This window comes from Pteronotus mesoamericanus, unplaced genomic scaffold, assembly GCF_021234165.1.
Source record: "Pteronotus mesoamericanus isolate MK-2021 breed Mesoamerican mustached bat unplaced genomic scaffold, CSHL_Meso_final contig_42, whole genome shotgun sequence".
In the NCBI taxonomy this organism is placed as follows: domain Eukaryota; kingdom Metazoa; phylum Chordata; class Mammalia; order Chiroptera; family Mormoopidae; genus Pteronotus; species Pteronotus mesoamericanus.
Genome location: NW_026555157.1, coordinates 2,712,430 through 2,730,695, shown reverse-complemented (window position 1 = coordinate 2,730,695; position 18,266 = coordinate 2,712,430). Strand labels below are relative to the sequence as shown.

Sequence of the window (18,266 nt, the reverse complement as noted above, 5' to 3'; positions counted from 1 at the left end):
TCTTTGACCCTGTAATTAATTTCTCATTGTTTCTGTGCTGAGGGTTTAATCTCCAGGCTACCTATTACCATTGTTCAGACCCTTAACTTCAGCAGAATTGGCTGTTCCCCACTTTCCTGTCTATGCTCCATAATCTTCACACTTTGCACTCCAAACACCTGCCACTAATTCTCAGAGAGCTTATACTCATCCTTCAAGGTTCAATTCAAATATCAACTAGTAAAGAAAGTCTTCTATATCCCACTAGTGTTCTGTGCATACTACTGTTTTGAACTTTCTCAACCACATAACATGGGAATATCCCGACTGATTACTTGTTTCCCTTCTACAGTACACTGGGAGAAGAGACTATATCTCATTTGTTTTCATATTTCAAAGCCAACAATTTAACATAAGGTAAGGGTTAAGAGGTTCATGAATATATAAACAAACTTTTCTTAGGTGACTTATAAATTTCTTCATTTAAAATATTTGGTTGACACTATATCTTCTTATCAGAAAGAATTACCTAGTCACTGGAATACACCAGGCTTGCCTTTCTCACATCAATATACATACTAGTGTTGCTTACAGTCTCAGTCTCACATAATACTAAAAAGGAAAAGGCTACTAGTTGCATACTTTTAAACCTGGCTGGTTTATGCCTCTCAACAGCAAAAGTATTTTTTAATGTACATAAGAATTCTCTAAATGTAAAGATTCTAATCTATTAGCTTTATAGCTTGATGAACTATATCTTATTTAGCTTTCTATCTCCCACAGTGTTTATTTGTGTATGTGTCTGGTTTGTGCATGAATAGAGAAAGAAGAGAGAGGGGGAGGGAGAATATATCTGTATCTCTATAAAATAAATATATATTTTTATATTCTTTGTGATGGATTTTATGTCACTGAAATGATCATATAGAAAATAACTACCCATCATGCTTGTTGTAGAAGATGTATTAGGCAATCAAAGGTAATTTTTGATGTTGTGATTCTATAATACTATAAATTCATATAATATAAAATGTGGTTTTTTTTTGTTTCTTGAATTGTATAAATCTTTGCTATTTGTTTTGTCACCATGAGCGATTTGCATGGTTGTTGTCGTTGTTCTCATTGATTTCCATATTTTATTCCAGGCATCTATAATAATAAACATTACTTGGGGTTAATTTGTAATTATATTAATATGGAAATTTTCATGTGCTCTCTATTGAAAGAAAAAGCTATGATGATTATTTCTATACTTTCAGGTACTAAATGTTTTTATAATATAATTTGAATATATAATACAGTATGTCATAAAATGTAATTTGTCAAAAGAATATAAAATTTAAAATATAAATATCAGTCCCACAGAAGTGAAAGCCATAAAACTAGTAAACTTCTTTTTATTTTATAAAACTATCAAAATAAAGTTGAAATTGCATAATTTAATAGTTCATTACCTTCAAAATGCATAGTAAGCGAAGAAGTTGAATAGTTTTAAAAATCGCCACTATTGGAACCAAATTAAAGGTAGCATGAATGAAATGTGTCTCATAAAGTATTACCTCTATGATTCCAGCTACTGTAATTACTAATTCAGATAGGTTCCAGGTCTGTAAAAAATATTCTTTCCTCATTGCTGCTATCTGTTGATTTAAAAAGAAATTATATTATATAATTTGTTTGTGTTTTTACTATACCATTTTCCACAATAACTGAAATATCACTAGTTAGGTTTTTCTCTGATTACCTTAAGACTCTACTTCTCTGAAATACTTGTAAGTGATCATATTTTATATTAAATATGGTTTAAAAAATTTTGAAATTAATTGTTTAAAACGTCAGAATATCTATTTCAAAAAAGAAAAATATTCAAAATAGCTCCTATTTGATTATAGTTTATTAATACTTTATTTCAAAATATGTTTATCAAAAACTTACTCTAAGAAAGTGGGAGGTGTCTAAAATATTGTGGATTTCAGCCTGGGAAATTGGGTTTCCTGTGAAGTTTTAAAGAAAGACTAGGTTTGGAGAAAATATATTTATTTTGAATATGATTGAGATGTCTGCACAGTATTTCGTTGGAGATCTAGTCAGCTATTGTCTATATAATCTTAGACTCTAGATAAGATCTGAGCTGGAGCATGAATATAGGAGTCACTCGACTATGAATGGTAGTTCATACCAGGGAAGTGAAGAGATAGCATGGCCTATGAGGCCTTTCACTATTTAATTCATGGCTATGTCTCCCGTCTCATTTTCTATATCTTCCATACAAATTTATCATCTCTCCAAGATCCACCTTCACCAACCCATCCCTAAGCTAGAGTCATTGGGAATTATGTTCCTTGTGTGGGTCACAATATTATCTATAAGTTGTTCCTTGTTCTTGTTGTTTATTATGCTATGTACTCATGGTCTGCATTCCCTACTTTGACCCTCATTCATTATTCAAAATTCAACTTAAGCATCTACTACCCTTGAAAGCATTTTTTTTTCTGACTCTACTATTCTGTGTAAGAAACTCCTGTTTCCCTTCCCTCCCCCATAGCACCTGTGTGGTCCCTTATTATATTACTTAAGATACTGATTTATAATTTTGATTAATTTGTCTTCTTTTAGTAACCTTATTTCCCTGCTCATCATGATTCAAAATAAGGGTAGAAGGCAGACATATTCATGTCCCAGGGAAAGCATATGTTCCATTATAAATTAAGAAACTTCCATGCTTATTTATAAACAGACTCCTACGTGCTTAGTGGTAGAGTCATTTTCAATGAGTCTGCTCACATTTGGCCAGACTGAGGAATCTCAATGTCTGAATCTAGAAAGCAGAAGACCAGATCCTAGTTTTATGAGGTCCTGCCCATGTCACCATTTAGCCTCTATAGGTGTCTCATTTCTTTCTTATTGAAACAGGCATAGGTTGGATAATTTTCTTGGGAACCTGAAAGGACTAGTACAAAGAATAGGACTTTATCCAATTACTAAGTATTCAGAAGTGTGAAGGGGTTATCCTGAGGTTGTCACTAGAACACAGCCACAAGAGAGGAAGAGCCTGGTATGAAAGGATAGTGTGGGTTTCAACGAAATTGGGGTTTGTTGAACATAAGTTTGTCAAAGAATTTTTAGTTAATGCCACCTTCTGGCTTTCAGATGAAGAAACGTGATTACCTTTCCTTTGAGAAAGTTTCAAAAGACCCATTCCTCCAATAGGTTGAAGAGTGTTTGGGAAAATGTTGAAAATACAATGAAATTTTAAGGCAACATTGTTTATTAGAAAGAACAATGACTTTGGGGGGTTGGATTCAAATTCAATTATTTATTAGCTATTTGACTTTAGGCAAATTACACAACTTATCAGAGATTCAGGTCTCTCATCTATAAAATGCAAGGCATGATATATATCTATCTTAAAGGGTTAATTTAAGGATTTGAAATGTTATAATCAAAATGACTGGTACTTTATAGGTGATTATTTAATATTATTGTCATTAACCTAATGGATATTTTAAAAGGCATGGTACAAAGAAAGAGAATTGAACAAAATAGGAAAGAGAGTAAATTAAATGGTAAATAAAGGCAAGATGAAAAATTGGACATGGAGGATGAATCTTGAGGTAAGTAGAAGGGAAACAAAAACAGTGTTGCACAGTTGGGAGTATCCTCTCAGCTATGAAGCATAACCATGTCTCCACAGTCCAGTGCTGCTATGGTAAGTGGGCCTGATTGAATTAAACTATGGCTTTGTGTGGCTATGATTGTAGCTTAAACATGGCAGAATACAAAGAATAATAGAGCTAAAGGGATCTTCATTGATAATTTAGGCCACCCTTCACTTTTTATAGAAGGAAAAAAAAATGAAGTTGGGAGAAGTTCAGTGACATCATGAACAGTTTGTCAGAGAGAACAAAAGCCAGAGCTAAATTTACTGAATCCCAGCTCCATGCTCTTTCTATAGGTCATGTTATAGTACATAATATTACATATTTTAGGGAACTCTTCACTTTCACCTTCACCCTATAACTAACCCTAATTAATTAGTTAATTGCTTTATTGTCTTTTAAACATAGGAAATATCCTTTGGCCATTCTAACTAACTTGGAATTTATTACATACAATATGGCCAGTCATGAACAATCCCCTCCCTAACATCATGGCTCTGTAATAGCATTTAAATTTTCCACTAAAAATTTGATACATTTATTTTGTCCAAATATCATATATTACTCTTCTATTTAAATTTTCTGGCTAAAATATTTTATATTACAACTTATTGATCCATATGACACAATACTGTTATTATTTTGTGGGTGTATATTTCCATTTATATTGGATTTAAAAATCAAATTATGATATCTTTTTTAGTATAAATGAGTATCTATCAATCTACTTATCCATTTATTTATCTATTTAGTATAAAAATAACATGACAAAGCCAACAGCCATGTGCTCAATACCCGGCTGAGTTTAAGAATACTGCCAATACCTGGAAAACTCACTCTGGGTCCCTTTGACACATGCTATTTTAAGATTTATTTTTGCAAATATAAAATCAGCCCTTAAAGTGTGGATATGTCCTAGTGAGTTACTCTAAAAATCACCTTTACAAGCTAATGTTTATTTGTTTGAGAAGTAGAAGAAAATTTCATACACTCTTTTAGAAAACTGGCTATAGCTGGTGTTGAAAATGGAGTTAGGAAGTCTCCTTCTTGTATATAACACACACACAGACACACACACACACACACACTTTAGATTACCTTAATTAGGGTTTCCAGGATGTACAGTGCAAGGAAAAAGTAGTTACAGTGTCTTATTTCAGTCTCATAGATATCTTCTAATGAGGGTATCCAGGAAATTATAATAAGGAACATGTTCATTAGTATCACAAGGTATCCGACATACTCAAATTCATCAGTAAATACTATTTTATGGAACATACGAAGAAAACGATGTCTGTAAAAAAAATAGAGGTATATTTATAGTTGGTAAAAATTACATTGAATTACTTTCACTATATATTCAGTTATGATCCAATCATCAATAGCTACAGAACCCTGCTTAGTTCTGGGAGGTAACCATCATTAGCTAATACTTTCTGGCATCCTCCTTCAGATATTGTCCTTTTAATTTCTTCCTCTGCTAAGTGACTGGATGCTCATTTTCCCTCTGTATTTCTCATTTTCCTCACCTCTCCCTAGTTTTTACTGCACTTTCAATAGAAATACTTTTTGCTTATAAGATAAGGATGATTTAAACTAGAAATATTAAAAAATGAAGGAAATCCATTACACTATTCAATAATTCCAATTTTCAGAGATAACTACTATTAAGAGTTTGAATATTGTTTCAATACTTTTGTTTATATAGTCAATATCTATAAACACAAAAAGAATTATATCATATATTGTCCTGTGACCAGCTTTCCCCCCCCTCCCCTTAACCAAGTATTATGAGCACCTTTCCTTCTCAAGGCATAAAATCAAGAACAATTTCCAGGATGTATGTGGTATAACAGTATGGTTTCACATTTTATCAGAAAATTTAAAGTAATGTATATGCTATGGAAAATAGTTTCCATACCAAGTATGCTAGAAAATGAAATTCTGAATGAGGATTTATGTTATGTATTTTTAATTTTATTTTAAATTATTCAACTAGTATAATAATGTATTTTTATTGTTAAAATTCAAATAAAATGATTAATTAATTACTGATTGAAGATTGGTTAAAGTACTGGATTGCTTCCCCATTCTCAGAGGTGAATCTATGTTACAAAGGACCTGAAACTTTTACAATTTAGTCTTATTTAAGAAACAGAGAGGGGTAAGACAGCAGAAGAATGGATGGAAGTAACACTGACCTCCTCCCAGGACCAATCTGGAATTACAACTAAATTGTGGAGAAAGCAATCAGAACAAACAACTGAACAATAGTGAGAGAGAAGTGTTACAACCATGGACAGGCAGAAGATCAGCTTTAGCACAACAGGACTGGTAAGGAGTGTGGTGGAGACTCAGGAATGCTGGCTCTGTGCCCAGGGGCAGCAGCACCAGAAGGGTATTTAAATGGCCAGTTGGATCCCGCTGAGAAAAGTGGGGTCTGAACCATAGGCAAGAATCTCCAGCATACAGCTCGAGAGCCCAAATAGTACACAGAAAACAGCCAGCTGCAAAAAGCAGCAGGGCTGCTCTCTGCCAGAATTGGGATGCTAGAGATGGAAAGAGCAATTTAAAGGGCCAACACATAAATTTTTATTTACAGCCACTTACTCTGGTCTTCAGCAAAGGTAGGGGCAGAGTGGGCTAAAGAGACTGGGGAAAGAGGTTTTGGGGCGAGAACTAGGGGAATAACAAGCAGCATCCTGGTGCAGTCATCCCCCATACGGCAGCAGCCATCTTGCTCCTGAGTGGCAGCAGCATGTGAAGGCACAGTGACCCCACCCCCAGGAGGGACTCTGTCCTGGTCCAGTGGTGCTTAAGTCTGACTGCTGAATGAAGAGTGATTAGATTAACAATTGAAGGAGACAGCCACAGACAGTAGATTCCTGGAAGTCCTGAATAGACTGCTTAAGGTCAGATGGGGTCAATATCTGAAATCATCAGGGACAGATCCAGAAAGAAAAAAACAGTTGTAAATACTAGAGGCTACTGAGATGAAATCCACTGTGGTCTTCTCCATGATATTCAATATTTCTTTACTACATAGCTTTTTAATGTTCATTTCAGGTCCATCAAGTTTGTGCATATTAAGTCGTTAGATTTTATATTAATAGTTATTTCTCTCCTTTCTTATAATAGTCTTAATCTCCTTTCAGCCTTATTAATACTGGATCAGAGAGGAGAAAAAGATGGCGGAGGAGTGAAAGGGAGTCACGCTGACCTCCTCCCAAAACCAAACTGGAATTGCAACTAAATAAGGGAGTAATCACCTGGAAAGCAGTGGAGCGATAGTGGGAGAGGAGCCTTGGTGCCGCGGACAGCGGATTCGACTCTCACACATCCCAACGGGTGAGAATTGCGGTGGAGGCTCGAGAGGGTGGGCTGGGTGCGCACGGGCACTGGCACCAGAGGGACATTGAAACGGCCAGTTAGCGTCCCCCCGAGAAGAACGGGGTCTGAATCATAAACAGGAACCCCTAAACTACAGCAGCTAAAGCCGAGAAAATACAGACAAAACGCAACCCCAAAAAGCTTAGGGGCGCTCTCTGCCAGAGACAAGTGGCTGGGGATGCAAAAAGACATTTAAAGGGCAAACGCAAAAGTTGCAGCGGCAGCCACCCTCCTTGATCGCTGGGTAGAGGCAGCAGCAGGGTGGGCTGGTGCCTGGGAAAAGACTGGTGAGGAAAACTTTGTGAAGAGAACTGACTCGGCGGCCGGTGGAGCCCGGGTGATAATGCACTTCCCACTCTGCAGCTACCATCTCGCTCAGGCAAAAGGGAATCAATTAACCTGCCTTTTGTGCGCTCCGCACACAGCTTGTACGCCTGTGAGCTACGGGGCTGAGTGCAGACTGGCTGGGAGAGCCTTGAGGAGAGACTGGAGACGGAGGCATTGGGGAAAGAATGGGAGGAGGAACCGGGGAGTCCCGACTCCCTCCCCGTTCGGTAGTCTCCATTGTGGGCTGGAAAGGCGCGACCCCAAAGAGGCAGAAGCGGGGCGCGCATGAACCAGACTGCCTGCGATTGAAACGCAGTCCGCACAGGGGTTGGATCCTCCGCCGAAGGGGTCACAGAACTGCCCAGAGGCCCCTGAGGGGAGACTAGAAACGGAGGCATTGGGGAAAGAACGGGAGGAGGAACTGGGGAGTCCTGACTCCTTCTCCTTGCCGTAGTCTCCATTGCGCGGGAAGAGGCCACACCCCCAAAGAGCCAAAAGCCGAAAAGCAAACATAGAAACCCCCAAAACACCCAGAGCAGGCGCGCACACTTGCGCCGAGTGACTGGCGAGGGTTGGCGAGCGTGTGTGTGACCCACGCGGGCTGGCGAACGCTTGCACCTGCCGGCAAGGCCTCACACAGACTGGCACCCATACGGCCTGCGAGGGATTGCACAGAGGGGCAAGGGCAGGCATAAATTGACCTGCCCGCCGCGATTGCGGAGCAGCCCACAAAATAAGTAGAGCTGCCCATAGTCCCTGGAGGAGAGACCAGAAACAGGATTAACCGGAGAGCTGATTTCCTCCCATTTCCGTAGTCCCCATTTGGCGAGGGCAAGCAACGCACCCAAAGAGCCAAAAGCGGGGAAAACACACAATAGAAGACTCTAAACTGACCAGTGCCGCGAAGCTCGCGTGCCAGGGAGGTCAGATGAGCACGGGAGGTCGCGAATAAGCCCCCTGGTCTGGGGCAAACACATGCGAACCCAGGCAGGTGGGGGACCCTGCCGCGCTGGGAACGCGCTCAAGGAGCTCTCGTGAGAGCGCAGAGAGATCCCAAAAAATAGCCCAGCCCTGACCGAAGGGGTCACAGAGCTGCTCCAAGCAGGAGTCAGACACAGGCATTAGACTCCTGAAAGGCTCAAACAAACAACCCAAGGCCCTATAAGGTCAACAACTGACATCATCAGAGGCAAGCCCAGAAAGTAAAGGACAAAAATACTTAACAGACTCTCACAAAAATGGGAAGAAAAAGAAGTTCTCCCCAAATGAGTGGAAAAGGGGACTCCCCACAGAGAGAGCTCAATGAAATAGAGGCAAGGGAACTATCAGATATGGAATTTAAAACAATGGTTCTAAGGAAGCTCAATGAGCTCAGCCAGCTCAAAGAGAACTATGAGAAACTGCAGAGAAACTATCAGGATCTTACAGCAAACTATATCAGCCTGGAAAAGGACATAGAAACTATCAAGAAGACACAAGAGGATATGAAGAATACCATTTCTGAATTGAAGAACACAGTAGAAGGAATCCAAAGCAGGCTGGATGAAGCTGAGGATCGAATCAGTGAGCTGGAGGACAAGGTAGAAAAAAGCTCCCAGAAAGAGCAAGAAATGGAAAAACGGCTCAAAAAGAATGAAGAAGCATTTAGGGAAATGCAGGACAACCTGAAACGCAATAATATCCGTATAATAGGGATACCAGAAGGAGAAGAAGAGGAGCAAGGAATAGAGAACCTCCTCGAAAAAGTAATGATGGAAAATTTCCCTAATTTGAGGAGAGAAAGGCTCTCATGGATCCAGGAGGCACAGAGGACCCCACTCAAGAAGGACCCAAGGAGGTCCACTCCAAGACACATCATCATTAAAATGGCAAATGTCAAAGACAAAGAGAGAATCCTCAAGGCAGCAAGGGAGAAGGAGAAAGTAACATACAAGGGGGCCCCGAAACGCCTAGGAGCTGACTTCTCAACAGAAACACTCCAAGCCAGAAGGGAATGGCAACAAATATTCCAAGCCATGAAAAGCAAGGGCCTACAGCCAAGGCTGCTCTACCCAGCTAGGCTCTCCATTAAAATAGAAGGAGAAATACGGAGTTTCGCAGACAAAAGAAAGCTAAAAGAATACATCTCTACCAAACCAGCACTCCAAGATATGCTAAGGGGACTGGTTTAAGCAGATGAAGGAAAAGAATGAGACAGAGAGGAACACAAGTACAAAGAGAAAAGATGAGTAAGTTTCTATCAGTAATATCTCTCAATGTGAATGGACTAAATGCCCCAATCAAAAGACACAGGGTAGCTGAATGGATAAGAAAACATGACCCACACATATGCTGCCTACAAGAGACCCACCTCAGAGCAAAAGACCTACACAGATTGAAAGTAAAGGGATGGAAAATAATATTCCAAGCAAATGGACATGAGAAAAAGGCTGGCGTTGCCATACTTGTATCAGACAAAGTCGATTTCAAAGCAAAGGCCATAAAGAGAGACCCAGAGGGGCACTTTATCATACTTAAAGGAAGAATCTATCAAGAAGACATCAACATTGTAAACTTATATGCTCCCAATATAGGAGCCCCCAAGTTTATAAGGAAATTGTTGGATGACTTCAAAAAAGATATAGATAGCAACACACTGATAGTAGGGGATTTCAACACCCCACTGTCAAAAATGGACAGATCTTCCAAACGAAACATTAATAAACATATCGTGGCACTGAATGAAACACTGAATCAAAGAGACTTAACTGACATATATAGAACCTTACATCCCAAAGAAGAAAAATACACATTCTTTTCAAATGCTCATGGCAGTTTTTCAAAGATAGACCACATGATAGGACACAAAGCAAGCCTCAGTAAATTCAGGAAAATTGAAATAATACCAAACTTTTTCTCAGACCACAAGGCCTTGAAACTCGAAATCAACCTCAAAGAGAAACTTCAAAAACTTGGAAACTCATGGAGACTGAACAGTACACTATTAAACAATGAATGGGTCAATAATGAGATAAGAGAAGAAATCCAAAAATTTCTGAAAACAAATGAAAATGAACAGACAACTGTCCAAAACCTATGGGACACAGCAAAGGCGGTCCTGAGAGGGAAGTTCATAGCAATACAGGCTTACCTTAAAAAGATAGAAACATTTCAAATAAAAGACCTAACACTACAACTTGAAGAACTGGAGAAACAACAACAAATAAATCCCAGAGCAAGTAGAAGGAAGGAAATAGTCAAGATTAGAGCAGAACTGAATGACATAGAGACAAAAAGAACAATTCAGAGGATCAACCAATCCAGAAGCTGGTTCTTTGAAAAGATTCATGAAGTGGACAAACCTTTAAGCAGACTCATCAAGAAAAAAAGGGAGAGGACCCAAATTAATAATATCAGAAATGAAAGAGGAGAAATAACAACGGATACCACAGAAATACAAATGATCATCAGAAACTATTATGAACAATTATATGCCAAGAAATTTGAAAATCTGGATGAAATGGACAAATTTTTAGAAAAGTATAATCTTCCAACACTGAAGGAGGAAGAAACAGAAAGCTTGAACAGACCGATAACAGTTGGGGAAATTGAAGCAGTAATCAAGAAACTCCCAGCACACAAAAGTCCAGGGCCAGACGGTTTCCCAGGAGAATTTTACAAAACATTTAAGGAAGAGCTAACCCCTGTCCTTCTCAGACTATTCCAAAAAATCCAAGAGGAGGGAAGACTGCCAGACTCCTTCTATGAGGCCAGCATCACCCTGATCCTAAAACCAGATAAAGACCCTACAAAGAAAGAAAACTACAGGCCAATTTCGCTGATGAACATAGATGCTAAAATCCTCAACAAAATATTGGCAAACCGTATCCAGCAATACATTCAAAAGATTATCCATCACGATCAAGTGGGATTCATCCCAGGGATGCAGGGATGGTTCAATATACGCAAATCAGTAAACGTGATACACCACATAAATCAAAGAAAAGACAAAAACCACATGATCATCTCGATAGATGCAGAAAAAGCATTTGACAAGGTACAGCACCCATTTATGATCAAAACACTCAGCAAAATGGGAATCAATGGGGCATTCCTCAACGTAATAAAGGCCATATATGAAAAACCTACAGCCAATATCATACTCAACGGGCAAAAACTGAAAGCTTTCCCACTAAGATCGGGAACACGACAAGGATGTCCGCTCTCACCGCTTCTTTTCAACATCGTATTGGAAGTCCTAGCCACAGCGGTCAGACAAGAGAAGGAGATAAAAGGCATCCAAATAGGAAAGGAGGAAGTAAAACTATCATTGTTTGCAGATGACATGATAGTGTACATAGAGAACCCTGTAGACTCTACCAAAAAACTCCTCAACCTAATAAGTGAATTTGGCAAAACAGCAGGATACAAAGTCAACATTCAGAAATCAAAGGCGTTTTTGTACACCAGCAATGCAATAGAAGAAGAAGAAATCAGGAAAAATATACCATTCGATATAGCACGAAAAAAGATAAAGTACCTAGGGATAAATTTAACCAAAGACACAAAAGACCTGTATGCAGAAAACTATACAACATTGAAAAAAGAAATTAAGGAAGACACAAATAAATGGAAACATATACCGTGCACATAGATTGGAAGAATTAATATCCTTAAAATGTCCATACTACCAAAAGCAATTTATAGATTCAACGCAATCCCTATTAAGATACCAATGACGTATTTCACAGAAATAGAACAGACATTTCAAAAATTTATATGGAACCATAAACGACCTCAAATAGCTGCAGCAATTTTGAGAAAGAAACACAAAGTAGGAGGGATCACAATACCGGACATCAAACTCTACTACAAAGCCACTATACTCAAAACAATCTGGTACTGGCACAAGAACAGACCCATAGACCAGTGGAACAGAATAGAAAGCCCAGAAATAAGCCCAGGTCTCTATGGACATCTAATATTCGACAAAGGGGGCAGAAGCATAAAATGGAGCAATAACAGCCTCTTCAACAAATGGTGTTGGGAGAGCTGGATGGCTACATGCAAAAAATTGAAATTGGATCATCAGCTGACACCATACACAAAAATAAACTCAAGATGGATAAAAGACTTAAATATAAGTCGCAACACCATCAAGGTCCTAGAGGAGAACATTGGCAGGAAACTCTCAGATATCCCACGCAGCAAGTTTTTCACTGATATGTCTCCTAAAGCAAGGGACATAAAGGAAAGAATAAACAAGTGGGACCTCATCAAAATAAGAAGCTTCTGCATGGCTAAAGAAAACATCAGCAAAATGAAAAGGGAGCCAACCATTTGGGAAAATATATTTGCTAATGATACATCAGATAGAGGTTTGATCTCCAAGATATACAAAGAACTCACTCGACTTTACTCCAAGAAGACAAACGATCCAATCAAAAAATGGGCAAAGGACCTGGGTAGATGCTTTTCTAAGGAGGAGATACAGAGGGCCCAGAGGCATTTGAAAGGATGCTCAGCATCACTAGCCATCAGAGAAATGCAGATCAAAACCACCATGAGGTATCACCTCACACCGGTCAGAATGGCCATCATAAACAGATCCACAAACAACAGGTGCTGGCGAGGCTGTGGAGAAAAGGGAACTCTAGTCCACTGTTGGTGGGAATGCAGACTGGTGCAGCCACTATGGAAAGCAGTGTGGAATTTCCTCAGAAAGCTGAAAATGGAACTGCCTTTTGATCCAGTGATTCCCCTGCTGGGACTATACCCTGAGAACACCAAAACGCCAATACAAAAGAACCTATGCACCCCAATGTTCATAGGAGCACAATTTACAATAGCCAAGTGTTGGAAGCAACCTAAATGCCCATCAGTAGATGATTGGATCAAAAAATGATGGTACATATACACAATGGAATACTACGCAGCAGAAAGAAAAAAGAAGTACTAAACTTCGCAACAGCATGGATGGAACTGGAGAGCATCATGCTAAGCGAAATAAGCCAGGGGGCGAAAGACAAATACCATATGATCTCACCTATAAGCGGAACCTAACCAACAATGCAAAGAAGCAAGGCAAATATGACCAGCAACACTGAAAGGAAAAGAAATCAACAGAGACAAGAGGGAAGGGGGGGGGGCAGGGAAAGGGAAGGGAAGGGGAAAGTCAAGGAACATATAGCAAGGACTCATGGACAAAACCAAAGGGGAAGAGCTGAGGGAGGGAAGGTGGGAGGGGGCAAGGGAAAGAGGTGGGGGGAAGGCAGAGACAAATGTATTTAAAAAGTAAATAAATTAATTAAAAAATAAATAAATTAATTAATTAATTAATACTGGATCATTTGCTGTTGAAGTGGGATTGCGGGGGGGGGGGGGGAGATATTTTTGCAGATGTTGGTTTGTTTCCTGGGCTTTGTGGTTTTGTTCTGGCAGCACTTGCACAAAAACACACAAGACATGGTGGGCAGAGTGACCCTCAATGAACCAGCTGGAGGGTAAGACCCACTAAAGAATGACCAAACAACAATCAAAACTCAATTACTTCCAGAGAGCCAACATAAATGGCATAAAAGGCATACAAAGAGAGGCAAGTTCAGGAGATCAAGGAGACTGCAACACTGAATCTCACAGGACTTCTACCATAGAAGTTCATATCACAGGTCAGAAAGTCAAAACAGATCAACTTAAGAAGAAGAAGCAAAAAAGGAGAGTCTCACAAATAATGGGAGAACAAAGAAACGACTCACAATTGAAGGGAAAGGAGGAATCCACAGAAACAGTACTAAATGAAATAGAGGCAAGTAAACTATCAGATATTGAGTTCAAAATAATGGTCTAAGGAGGCTCAATGAGCTCAGAAAGAATTATCAAAAACTACAAGGAAACTATGAGGAACTTACTGCAAACTATTATCAGCATGAGAAAGGACATAGAAACTATCGACAAGAGGCAAGAGGAAATGAAGAATACACTTTCTGAATTGAATAACATAGTAGAAGGAATTAGAAGCAGGTTAGATGACGCAGAGGATCAAATCAGTGAGCTGGAAGACAGGGTAGAAAAAAGCTCCCAGAAAGAGCAAGAAAATGAAAAAAGACTAAAAAACAGTGAAGATGCATTTAGGGAAATGCAGAACAACTGGAAACATAATAATATCTGTATAATAGGGATACCAGAAGGAGAAGAAGAGGAGCAAGGGAGAGAAAACCTGTTTGATAAAGTAATGATGGAAACTTCCCTAATTTGAGGAGAGAAAAAAATCACACAAGTCCAGGAAGCACAGAGGGTCCCATTCAAGAGGAACCCAATGAGGCCCACTCCAAGACACATCATCATTAAAATGGTAAATATCAAAGACAAACAGAGAATCCTAAAGGAAACAAGGAAGAAAGAGGAAGTAACATATAAGGGAGCCCCGATATGGCTAGCGGCTACTTCTCAACAGAAACACTACCAGCCAGAAGGGAATGGCAACGAATATTCCAAGTCATGAAAAGCAAAGGCCTGCAACCAAGATTGCTCTACCCACCAACGTTCTCAATTAAAATGGAAGATGAAATAAGGAGTTTCCTAGACAAAACAAGGCTAAAAGAATACACCTCCACCAAACCAGCACTACAAGATATGCTAAAGGGACTGCTTTAACAAGATGAAGAAAAAGATAGAGAGAGAGGAACACAGGTACAAAGGGAAAAAATGAATAAGTACCTATCAATAATAACTGTAAATGTAAATGGATTAAATGCCCCAGTCAAAAGATATGGGATAGCTGAATGATTTAGAAAATATGACCCTCACATATGCTGCTTACAAGAGACCCACCTTAGAACAAAGGACCTACACAGATTGAAAGTAAAAGGATGGAAAAAATATTCCAAGCAAATGGACAAGAAAAAAAAAAGCCAGGGTCACAGTCATTATATCAGACAAAATAGACTTAAAAACGAAGGCCATGGAAAGAGATACAGAAGAAGAATCCATCAAGGAAACATAAACATTGTTAACCTGTATGCACCCAACATAGGAGTGCCCTAATATATAAGAAAAATCTTGGAGGACTTCAAGAAAGATATAGACAGCAACACACTGATAGTAGGGGACTTTAATACACCATTGTCAAAAATGGACAGATCTTCCAAACTAAACATCAATGAGGATATTGTGGAACTGAATGACACATTAGATCAAATGGACTTAACTTACATATATAGAAGCTTTCTTCCCAAAGAAGCAAAATACATGTACTTTTCAAACGCACATGGGGCATTTTCAAAGACAGACTACATGATAGGACACAAAACAAGCCTCAAGAAATTCAAGAAAATTGAAATCATAACAAGCATTTTCTTGGACCATAGGGCTTGAAACTGGAAACCAACCTCAAGGAATAACCTCAAAAACATTCAAACTCATGGAGACTGAAGAGCATGCTATTAAACAATGAATGGATCAATAGCGAGATCAAAGAAGTCAAAAACTTTTTGGAAACAAATGAAAATGAACACACCACAGTCGAAAATGTACGGGACATAGTGAGGGCAGTTCTGAGATGGAAATTCATGGCAATACAGACCTTAAAGACAGGAACATTTCAAATAAACCACCTAATCCTACATCTTAAAGAACTGGAGAAACAACAACAAATAAAGCCCACAGTAAGTAGAAGGAAGGAAATAATCAAGATCAGAGCAGAACTGAATGACACAGAGACTAAGAACAATTCAAAGGATCAACCAATTCAGGAGCCAGTTCTTTGAAAAGATAAACAGAACTGACAAGCCTTTAAGCAGACTTATCAAGAAAAAAGAGAGAGGGCTCAACTATATGATATCAGAAATGAAGGAGGGGAAATAACAACTGGTACCACAGAAATACAATGGATTGTAAGAAATTACTATGCATAATTATATGCCAAGAAATTTGAAAACCTGGGTGAAATGGACAAATTTCTAGAAAAATGTAACCTTCCTACATGAATGAAAAAGAAGCAGAAAGCCTGAACAGACTGATAATAGCTGGTGAAATTGAAGAACTAATCAGAAAACACCCAGCACACAAAAGCCCTGGACCAGACAGTTTCAAAGGAGAATTTTACAAAGCATTTAAGGAAGAGCTAACCCCTGTCCTTCTCAGACTATTACAAAAAATCCAAGGAGAGGGAAGACTCACACTCTTTATCATCCTAATCTGAAAACCAGATAAAGACACAACAAAGAAAGAAAACTACAGGCCAATATCACTGATGAACACAGAGGCTAAAATCCTCAACAAAATATTGGCAAACCACACCTAGCAATACACTAAAAAGATCATCCACCACGATCAAGTGGGATTCATCCCAGGGTTACAAGGATGGTTCAATATTCGCAAATCAATAAACGTAATACATCACATAAACAAAAGGAAAGACAACAATCACATGACCATCTCAATAGATGCAGAGAAAGCATTCGATAAGGTACAGCATCCATTTATGATCAAAACACTCAGCAAAGTAGGAGTAAAGGGGGCATTCCTCAACATAATAAAGGCCATATTTAAAAAACTTACAACCGACATCACACTCAATGGTCATAACTACAATTTTCCCACTGAGACCAGGAACAAGACAAGTGTGTCCCCTTTCACCACTTATATTCAACATAGTATTGGAAGTCCTAGCTACAGTGATCAGACAAGAAAAAGAAATAAAAGGCATCCAACTTGGAAAGGAGGAAGTAAAACTGTCATTGTTTGCAGTTGACATGGTAGTGTACATAGAAAACCCTATAGACTCCCCCACAAAACTATTTGACCTAATGAGTGAATTTGGCAAAACAGCAGGATACAAAGTCAATATTCAGAAATTGAAGGCATTTTTGTGCACCAACAATGAAATATCAGAATCAGAAATCAGGAGAAAAAGTCCCATTTGCTAAAGCAATAAGTAAAATAAAGTACCTAGGAATAAACTTAACCAAGAAGGTAAAAGACCTGGACTCAGAAAACTACACAACACTGAAGAAAGAAATGAAGGAAGATAAATAAATGGAAGCATATACCATGTTCATGGATTGGAAAATTTAACAAAATTAAAATATCCATAGTACCCAAAGCAATTTATAGATTCAATGCAATCTTTATTAAAATACCAATAACGTATTTCAATGTCGCTAGTTATATTATCAAACATTTCAAAAATTTATATGGAACCATAAATGACTCTGAATAGCTGCAGCAATTTTGAGAAAGAAGAACAAAGTAGGAGGGATCACAACAACAAAATAGGAGAGATCATAATACCTGACATTGAACTATATCACAAGGCCACAGTAATCAAAACAGTCTGGTAGTGGCATAAGAACAGACACATAGGTCAATGGAGCAGAATAGAAAGCACAGAAATAAACCCATGTCTCTATGGTCAATATTTGACAAAGAGGGCAGAAGCTTAAAATGGAGTAAAAATAGCTTCTTCAACAAATGGTTTTGGGAGAACTGGACAGCTTCATGCAAAAAATTGAAATTTTACCACCAACTTATGCTACACACGGAAATAAACTCACAGTGGATAAAAGACTTAAATATAAGGTGCAACACCATAAAAGTCCTAGAGGAGAACACAGGCAGGGAACTCTCAGATATTCCATGCAGCAATATTTTCAGCGATATGTCCCCTAGAGCAAGGGACATAAAAGAAAGAATAAAGAAATCGGACTTCATCAAAATAAGAAGTTTCTGCATGGCTAAAGAAAACATCAGCAAAATGAAAAGGGAACCAACTATATGGGAAAATGTATTTGCCAATGATACTTCGGACAGGGGTTTGATCTCCAACATACATAAAGAACTCGATGACTCCTATCCAAGAAGACAAACGATGTAATTCAAAAATGGGGAAAGGACCTGAACAGACACTTCCTCAAGGGGGGACATACAGAGGAC

The 18,266-nt window shown here is 38.6% G+C and overlaps 1 protein-coding gene across 1 annotated transcript in view; it reads right to left on the bottom strand.

Annotated features, from left to right (window-relative positions):
• Positions 1-18,266, bottom strand: part of SLC9C1 (solute carrier family 9 member C1) — a 111,655-nt gene that overhangs the window by 27,249 nt on the left and 66,140 nt on the right. The window contains exons 16-17 of the mRNA XM_054577257.1: positions 4,737-4,932; positions 1,434-1,619 (exon numbers count right to left, since the gene is read on the bottom strand). Of these exons, the coding sequence (XP_054433232.1) occupies positions 1,434-1,619; positions 4,737-4,932 (382 nt within the window). The remainder of the gene's footprint in view (positions 1-1,433; positions 1,620-4,736; positions 4,933-18,266) is intronic.